Below are 10,218 nucleotides of genomic sequence, written 5' to 3' on the forward strand. Positions count from 1 at the left end.
AATTTGGTTTTAAAATAATTTTAAAAAGAAACGGCCAATAATTAATATTTCATTTTAATTACATTTTAAATTTAGTATTTTGTATTGTTATCTGTTTTAACTGGCTGTAAGCCGCCCTGAGTCCGCTAGGAGAAGGGCGGGGTACAAATTTGATAAATAAATAAATAAATAAATAAATAAATAAATAAATAAATAAATATTGTATCTTCTATTATGTATACAATCATGTGAAAAAGTAAATACACCCATTTTGAGTTCTATGGTTTTACGTATCACGATATATTAGAAATTATCTGGTCCTTAGCAGTTCTTAAAATTAGGTAAATACAATCCCAGATGAATAACAACACGTGACATATTATACCACAACATAATTTATTTTACAAAAAGAAAGCCAAAATGGAGAAGTCATTTGTGAAGAAATACACCTTATGATTCAAACACTTGTAGAAGCAACATTAGCAGCAATAACTTGAAGAAATCATTTTCTGTATGACTTTATCAATCTTTGACATGGTTGTGGAGGAATTTTGATTTATTCTGGTATGAGATGTTTGTGCTGATATGCTGTGTTTGGTGTTCACCAAATGTAACATTGGACATTATGGCCAAACATCTCCCCTTTTATCTTGTCTATCCAAAGGATAATGTTCCAGAAGCCTTGTGTTTTGTTTAGATGCAACTTTGCAAATAGAAGCCAAGTTGCCATGTTTTTTTATTAGAGAGCAGAGGCTTTGTCCTGGCAACGCTTCCAAACAAGCCATAATTGTTCAGTCTTTTTTGAATTGTACTGTCATGAATTTCAATTGTCATGGTTCCGATAGATGAGACCAGTACAAATAAGAATTCTGAGGCCATTGCTTTCCTCAAAGAACAATCTTTAATGGCTACATAATATCAGCATGAACATAGGTGAAACCAAGACTGGAAGTCCCCCCCTGCAAAAGGTTACAAAGTAAAAGTTAAACTCCCCACCCACTAAATATGTAATAAATCACATTCTGCAATTAACACCTTTGGCAGGCTTTCTAATGGTAATTCTAGCCTGCCAAACACTTGAGCAATTTGACCTTGGTTCCCACAAGAAAGTTATTGTTATGACTGAATTAGAAGAATGCATCTTCCCTCCCCCCATAGCTGTGGCAAGCCGAAAAATGAAGAAATATGGCTCTAACCAAAGTAGTTTTGTAGGTTTGACATCAACATTTAACATGCTAACTGAGGCCTGAACAGTCTGAGATGTAATTCTTGAATTTTTTGCCATTTCTCTGAGAATTGCATGGTCTGGCCTTCGGGTGAGTTTGCTGGGATGACCAGGAAGATGACTAGGAAGATGGAAAATTGTCTTGAATGTTTTCTGCTTATGAATAATTTTCCTCACTGTAGAATGATAGACTCTAAATTGTTTGGAAATGGCTTTATAACACTTCCCAGATTGATGGGCAGCGACAGTTGCTTCTCAAAGATCATTGCTGATATCTTTCCTCTTTGGCATGGTGACATATCTCAATGCTGCAGACCAATAGATCCTAAATAGATCCTAAATATACTGTCACTATAGAGAAAGTGACACTTGCTGATGATCAGTTGATCAAGGGCACCTGATTAGCAGCACTTGGCTGCTACTTAGGCTTTTCATACCTGTAGAAGCAGTAGAAGTACTTACTTTTTCACAGCTGGCTTCTCCATTTTGGCTTTTTTCTTTTGTAAAATAAATGATGGCATGGTGTGATATGGAACATTCTGATAAAGCTACTACAAGCTTATATCCTTATGTATCAATTTGTCTACTAAAGAGTCCTATTCATGTGGAAACTGATTTTCCTACAACACTGCCCTCTGCCATCCATCTTGTCTGTCTCCTAAATATCATTTTACTCTTGAATTAACATTTGTTAGTGCCCATTCTCAGCATTGTTGCACACCCTGTTTAATTTTACCCTGAATTATTAAGGCAAAATGTACCTCTCTTTGAAAGTCTGATATATCATTTTGTTTTTATTAGCTATACATTCCAAAATACTAGCTGAACACACTTATATGGTTGTCATTTGGATAAAGGGATATTTACATTCATTTTGTTTTTACCTGCCATGACTGTTGACTTAAACTCCTGAGTTCCCAAGGATGTCCTCTCTTTCTGCATTTAGATGAAAGCATGGCTTGCAGAGCATGGGCCACTGCATAGACAGCATTGTAAATGCTATAACTTTGACCAGTTATACTACTTTCAAACAGACATTTGGGAAGGGTCTCCAGTGACTCCTCACCAGTACATTTATTGCCACGGTCCTCATCTAACCCAGCATTTGGGAAAGTACATTCAAATGCATGTTCCCAAAACACTCTTGTCAAGCTGTCTTCTTCAGAAGAAGGCTTTTTCATCTGAATAAATTTCTTAAACCCTACTATTTCCTTTGAGGAAACTGCCAAAGTTAGTGCACCATGAATGAAGTCCATGCCTCTGGTTCTTTGAAAGGGGATTGATGTGAATTCCATCTGTGCTGGCATTATCCAAACTTTATCTTTTCTCTTCATTGGCATGTTCACATATTCTGAAATATATGGCAGCATTCTAAAGAAGGGCATGTCCTCATTTTCACAATATATGATCACAACAGTGGTAGTAGTTCTCAGAATAATCTTGTATATTATAAAATAGCCATCCAGTTGATCCTCAATGTCATTGGTATCAGGTTCTTTTGGCATTTCTTTTATGAAGTCAAAACAGATGCCTTTCTGCGAAAACAAATCAAGCCTATTCTCTATAAAACTCTTTCCTCTTTCAGGGTTTTGAGTAATGAGCCCAATCCATTTCCACTCGAAGTGAAGCAACAATTGGATGATCCCCATAATTTGAAGATCTTCATTTGGAAATAATTGATGGAAGAAGGCAGCATGCATGTTGTCATCCATCTCTGCAGCTGCACCATATATGAGCTAAGAAAAATGAAGAAACCGGAGGATATATTTCCAATTCAAAATAATTGTATCTATTTTAACAAAGTGTATTGATGCAAATATTAATATTGTTCTCCAAAGAACAGCAGAGTTTGCACATTCTATGCATAGTATATAAAACACATTCTTTAATGAAATTATTTTTCATAGGATAGGAATATCCAGCTTTCTATCATTTCAAATAATTCCAGCCTTCCCATCCCTTGGTGAAATATATTTTGATATTTAATTTAATTGTGATATATCAAGCAAAGTTGATTATTCCTTTATTTTGAAGATTTCTGTCAGTGATCCCATTCATAATCTAGATAAAATTTTGGAATATAAATTAAACTAAATAAAGCATATTATCAGAAATCTTTTTTAATATGAGAGGTGATCCATTTAGTTTGATTACAATTCTTCAGTTGTTATCCAATGTTAACAACACTCTTATATTTTAGTTATATTAGCTGAATATGTAAACTAGAAGATAAAATTGTATTCTGCAAATAAAAATCTGAATAAATATTTTCCTTCATGAAGTTAAGTTTAAGTACAATGAGAAATTCAAGATTGTCAAATATGCTCCATTTCATAGCCATGTGTTCTCACATTAAAAAAGGAATAGCTGTAGATTGTATTTGGGGTAAATCTACTGTACATTTTATTATACATAGAGTGAGTTTCCTGATGAGCTTATTATTTTATTTTTTTTATTTATTAAATTTATATACCGCCCTATCTCCCTTACGGGACTCAGGGCGGTGAACAGGCGATACTAAAAACCACGATAATAAATAAATAGTTTCTGTTCTAAAATCGAATTAAATAACAGGCCTGTTCTAAAAACACACCCATACAAAAAACCCCACTGAAACATAATCAAACTACGACTATTGCATAGTCTTATTTTTTGTTTCATTTATCACTATGCACAAACCACAAATGACCACATTAATATGTGAATAAGTTGTTCAGTTTCACTTCTTTCTTTTTGGAATAATTCTTACCTGTGGAACCTTGTAAATGCTCAGAACATTTGACATAAATCGACCAATGTAAGCATTATGTCCTGCAATCACAGATATTATATTGTCCTTGAGGTCACACTTGTAGTTTGGGATGAACTTTCCTTTTGTAGAGAGAAGCTCCATGGAAGCCAGATAGATCCATCTTGCCAGGACATAGCTATTGGAGATATGGATACCGAGGGTCATATTAGGCAGGATCTTGGAATTCTCATTGATTTCTTTGACTGCAAATTCCAAAGCCAAATTGTGCTGGTAGTTTTGCATATACAACCTGAAATGAGTATTAGAGCATCGCTAGCCAAATTCAGAATTTGGTACAATCTAATCTATGTTTTCTAATTTTGTATCACACAAGATTATGTAGCCCATGAGCATTGAAAGAAAGGGGTATATTAACATTCAAGCAAGGCATCTCTTTGATTGTCTAAGACAGTTTCTAGACAGAGGTGAAAGTTACATAACAATAGGTTTAAAAATCTTCCTTGTCTATTGGAGATGGTCCTAATTAGTTGGATACATTCAGAAGGATGAATTGCAAAATGGAATAATTATAAATAATTACAGGGATCCTGGTTTAATTCTGCCTCCTACCCAAATATTCTACTCCACCATTTCCAGCTTCTGTTCCTTGCTCTTAATCCCTACAAACATGCTTCTTCGGTTATTGAAAAAGGAAATTCAATTATCATTATATTGTACAATGTGAATTTATGAGAGTATTTGATACAATATCTGCATGTGGGTATAACTGCAGTCATGCACAACATCTACAGATGATCACTGTTATAAAGCAATGAGATGTTGGTTTTAATTCGGCTTTTATCGGGGTTTATTCTTTTGTATTTTTGTATTTTTGTATTGTGTATTTTTTGTATTTTGGGTATATTATTTGTTTTTAATATGCTGTGAACCGCCCTGAGTCCTATGGGAGAAGGGCGGTATACAAATTAAAATAATAATAATAATAATAATAATAATGTCTTTGCAAACATTTATTTCTTTTATACTTCACCTGGTTATTGCCACATGAAAAAGAAATGTAATAAAATTAAATTAATATTCACCCAAAAATTATCAAGGAGGGTATTGGAAGCTATTGAAATAGAAATAAATTGGAATATGAGTTTGAGGAATCACATGATAACTGATGTAATAATATTATTAAAAGAGAGAAAAAATAGTGGAGTTTAGGCAATCTAGAATTCATCTCTCACTCTAATTCAATCATGCCCCAAATTTTAATTATTTCTGGTTTTGCTTTGCTTAAAACTAAGAATTACATACATGAAATCATCAACTAGTTCATTTGATGGATTTCTTGTAAATGTTACTTTTTCAGACATCATATAAATTAGAAAAGAAATGCCAGCAATGACCAAATCTTCTGAATGATATTGTTTATGTTTAATAAGAGGCTGGTTTCCTACAGAACATTTAGCAAGACGTGTATGAGCTTCTACACACAAGGATAATATTGCTACAGATGCAAAGAATAATATCATCTTGCAGACCAATTTATCTCGCAGCCATCTGTTCACTCCATGAGAATTAGGCATTTAAAATAAGACAACCTGATGTTCCATGAGTCTGCTTTAAAGCAGAGGTGTCATTTTAAAAAAAATCAGACTGAAAAGACTTTGTCTTCTAGAGAAAAAAGAATATTATATTTTATTACTGTTGAAATATATTAGTTTTAATATTTTCTGTAATTCTTTAGAGGGTGAAAATAATAACACATAATTGATAATGATTGTACAGATCTAGACATGCTCAGGTGTATAAACCAACTTGTGATACATGGGGAACTGTAACTTAGAATTAAGGACAAAATAATGGTAGCTGGGGAATAGAAAGAACTAACTGAGAAAAAGTAAAAAAAAAAAAAAAATCTTCTCCAGTATCTGAAGTTGGTTTTCTAAATGACAAAAAAATTGAATTCAAATGGAAATTTCAATCAGGATTAATTAAACAGCAAAGTAAATCAAATTAAATTGTATTAAATAAAATTTAATCTGTTAAGTATGTCTTTCTCTTCATATATTCTAAAATAAATTAATTAATCAAAGTACTGCTATTGCCTGAATTTTGTTTGATGTGCCTATTTATTTTTATTTAATAAAACTTACATGGCTACCCAGTGACTCCAGGTGGCTTATAAAGATAAAAACCCAATATAAAAGCAATGAAAAGCAATAACCTCCCAACCCAATTAAATAAGCCACTTGATGGGTGGGTTCTATTCCACTCTGGGTTCCTCAGGCCCTTTGGTGAATCAGATCTGCAGGATCTTGTGAAAGAGTAAAAAAATTACAGACCAATCTTATTTCTATGGGGATTATGTTCTACAAGGAGGAGTCACCACAGATCCCCCTATATGTACCTCCTTAGGAGAGGGAACCTGTAGCATTGCCTTCCTCCCAACTCTTCTGTGTAGAGTTAAATAACTTGGTCCCAAGCTATTGCTTTAAAGGTCACTACCAGCACATTGATTTGGGCCCTAAAGCAAATTGGTAGTTAATGCAGCTCCTGCAGGAGAGATCATATATGTGCACATCTAGGCTTGCACAAAACCATGTAGGCTGCTGAATTTAGAATCAATTGACGCTTCCGGACACTTCTCAAGGGCAGTCACATGTAGAGTACACTACAATAATAATGATGGAAGGTGACTAGAGTGTGAGTGATTGTGAACAGAGATTGTTGGTTCAGCAAAAGGTGTACAACTTGCAATTGTGCAAAGGCTCTCATGGCCATGACTGCCATTTGCTCCTTAAACAGGAGTTGTGAGTCCAGGAGAACTGCCAGATTATACACTGGGACAGTGCCACCCCATCTAAGACCAGAGATGGCAATTATCTATGGATCAAAAAACCCTCAAACCCAGAGCCACTTGGTCTTGCCAGGGTTCAGTTTCAGCCCGTTGTTCCCCATCCAGCACTTAACAGCATCCAAGCACTGCAAGAGGGAGGTCACAGTATCAATTAACTCACCATGGGCTGAGACATATAGCTGTATCATCAACATATTAATGATATCTCAGCCCATGGCAGATTATCTCAACCAGCAGCTTCATGTAGATGTTAAACAGAAGTGGCAAATGTACCAAGCCCTGCAGAAACCATAAAGTAGGGGATGAGGGCTGGATCACTCTCTTCCTTTGAATGCTCATTGAGAGTGACCACAGAGGTAGAAAGTGAATCAGAACAACACAGAGGCCCCCACTTCCAACCCCTGAAACCAGAAGAATACCATGGTCAATGGTATTGAAGGTCACTGAGAAGTCAAGTAGATCAGAGCTGGACACACTATTTCATCCAGGTTTTTGATGCCAGGATTTTAGCAATAGCAATAGCACTTAGACTTATATACTGTACCTCTTCACAGACCTCTCTAAGCAGTTTACAGAGGTCAGCATATTGCCCCCGACAATCTGGGTCCTCATTTTTACTGACTCCAGAAGGATGGAAGTCTGAGTCAACCTTGAGCTGGTGAGATTCGAATTGCCAAACTGCTGGCAGCTGGGAGTCAGCAGAAGTAGCCTGCAGTACTGCATTCTAGCCATTGCGCCACCAGGGCTCTTTGAGATGTAAAAAAAAAAAAAGTCACACCAAATAAATAACTTCAGAATTCTTTTCACCTCTAATATAACATATAAGCTATACAATTCAATTGAAAAACAAACAAAATTGAATTCCAAATCAAAGTTCAAAGAATCTTTGATCATCAAGATCATCAACAAATGCAACCAATGCCATTTCCATCCTATATCCAGGCCTGAACCTTAACTGGAAAGGGTCTAAATGATCCATTTCATCCAGGAATCTTTGGAGCTACTGCATAACTGCCTGCTCAACTACTTTCTCCAGAAAGGGAACATTGGAGACAGGACAAAAATTATTGTGTAATAGGCTGGAGTCTAGTGATGGGCTTTTAAAAAGAGTGTGGACCACAGCCTCCTAAAAATACTGAGGCACTTTCAGAAAATCAGTATATTCCTCAGCATGGCCCTTCAGGTAGACCTCTGTATCTAACTTCCTCAGGAGAAGATGGCTGACCTTAAATTTGGCTGATTATCTGTAGATGCAATTAGTGTGGAGAAATAGTTATGCTTCTCTGCCCGAATCACCATGATATAGTTTTAATAGCAGATTTTAACCATGATCAATCAAGTTCATTCCTTAACTTCCACCATCAATGCTCTGGACATCTCCTCATCCATTTCAACCCTCTCCATTCCTCCATATACCAAAGGACAAAGTGGTCTATGAGTTATGAGAGATTAAATGAGTACAATCCTATCCAGAGCCTAAGTCACTTTCCTATTCTAAGTGGCAACTTTAAGCTCAGATGGACTACACAGCAAATCTGAAGATTGTCACCAATGTGCTTATTTGGGGAACAGTTATTATAATATTATTAGCATTTTATACAATGTGTGTTGCATTCATAATTCTTCAGTTGCAGGTTTTATCTTCTTATGAAATTGGTAATAGAAGTAAAATAACATTGGGGCATTTCACCATCTTCTATTTTGGTCCATGATTGAAGTCAAAATCTCAAAGATATAACTATAGGAAAAATATATCTGAACATAATTAATTAGACCAAGTAATTGATTTATTGATTATATGCCATCAAGTCATTTTTTTACTTCAAGCTACCACATAGTTAGATTTTCCCCATGATGATCTGTCACTAAGGTGGTAATAGCAACATGGATTTAATTAGAGATACATACAGTAGATATATAAATCTACACACCCCTGTTAAAATGCCAGGTTTTTGAGATGTAAAAAAAAATCACACCAAATAAATAATTTCAGAATTCTTTCCACCTTTAATATAACATATAAGCTGTAAATTCAATTGAAAAACAAACAAAATTGAATTACAAATCAAAGTTTAAGGCTAGTGTGATTGAAACATTCACTCACACAGATCATTTAATTGCTAGAAACCAAATCAAAACTTTATTACAGTCATTCATCAGAAATACAATACATTAAAAAAAGTAATACAAAAAAGCCAACTTGAGCTTGTTTGGTCTAGTGGTAAGACACTAGACTAGCCAGTGAATTCCACCTTAAGCACAAAACCAGCTGGATGACTTTAGGCCAGTCACGTTTCCCAGCCCTAAGAAAAAAGCAATGGCAAGCCACTTCTGGAAAACCTCGCCATATACATGCCACAACACACATACACTCATACAAACACAATAATGTCACAATAATTTTGAGGTGTAAGCAGGAATACTGCAGTATGTAATATTTCTCTCCCATGCTGACGGCTTTCCAGTAGTGCTTAAAGAAATGTGAACCATTTTTAATTTTCAATATTCCTGTGTAAATATGATCTAAAACACGATCTCTTTTCAACAAAAGTCCTAAAAGTAGATAAAGAGAACCTAATTAAACATGAGTCAGAAATGTTATACTTTTTAATTGATTTAAGAAAATACAAACAGGGTTTAAAGAAAGGATTTAAGGAAAGATAAAGTATTTAAGTAAAGACAAATACAACTGAAAGATCAACATGCTGTAAACAACATACAGTATTTAACTTCATTCAAAATGCTTAGTAAATATTTTAATTAATGTTATTTCTGTAGTAGTCTTTCCTTTTTATTAAAGTCAGGCCTCATAATAATGATGTAACATTTTGGGGGAAAGATGCAGCCTAGTAATCCAGCTCCTGAAGCCAAAATGGAGAAGATCTCCACCGCCACCATGTACTTCCCCTTGGTATTCAGATAGGTAGGAACAAATGATACCCAGACACTACAAAAAATTATCATGCTGAAAGTGATAAATTTGGCTTCATTGAAGCTATCAGGTAAATTTCTAGCAAGGAAAGCCACTGTGAAACTGATAGCCATCAATAACCCCATAAAACAAAGGACAATATAAAACATAGTTGTCAAACTTTCATTACATTTATTTATTTATTTATTTATTATTTTAATTTGTATACCGCCCTTCTCCCATAGGACTCAGGGCGGTTCACAGCATATTAAAAACAAATATACACAAAATACAAAAAAATTACAAATACAAAAATACAAAAATACAGAAAATAAACCCCGATAAAAGCCGAATTAAAACCAAATATTACAAGCTGTGTTTCCAATTAAAATACTTTTAAAATTATCCCTGCCTAAAATCCTCCCTAGGTCAGGCCCGCTTGCTGAAAAAGCCATGTCTTGAGGGCGCGGCGGAAAGTAAGGAGATCCGGAATCATCCGGATC

At 34.9% G+C, this 10,218-nt stretch overlaps 1 protein-coding gene across 1 annotated transcript in view; it reads right to left on the reverse strand.

Annotated features, from left to right (window-relative positions):
- LOC107286627 (vomeronasal type-2 receptor 26-like) overlaps nt 1-5,825 on the reverse strand; it is an 11,173-nt gene extending 5,348 nt beyond the window's left edge. The window contains exons 1-3 of the mRNA XM_029283974.1: nt 5,259-5,825; nt 3,954-4,131; nt 2,089-2,940 (exon numbers count right to left, since the gene is read on the reverse strand). Coding sequence (XP_029139807.1) covers nt 2,089-2,940; nt 3,954-4,131; nt 5,259-5,530 — 1,302 coding nt within the window. The 5' untranslated portion in view covers nt 5,531-5,825. The remainder of the gene's footprint in view (nt 1-2,088; nt 2,941-3,953; nt 4,132-5,258) is intronic.
- Between the last annotated feature and the right edge of the window lie 4,393 nt (nt 5,826-10,218).

Source organism: Protobothrops mucrosquamatus, unplaced genomic scaffold, assembly GCF_001527695.2.
Source record: "Protobothrops mucrosquamatus isolate PMUCROS unplaced genomic scaffold, P.Mucros_1.0 scaffold303, whole genome shotgun sequence".
Classification (NCBI taxonomy): domain Eukaryota; kingdom Metazoa; phylum Chordata; class Lepidosauria; order Squamata; family Viperidae; genus Protobothrops; species Protobothrops mucrosquamatus.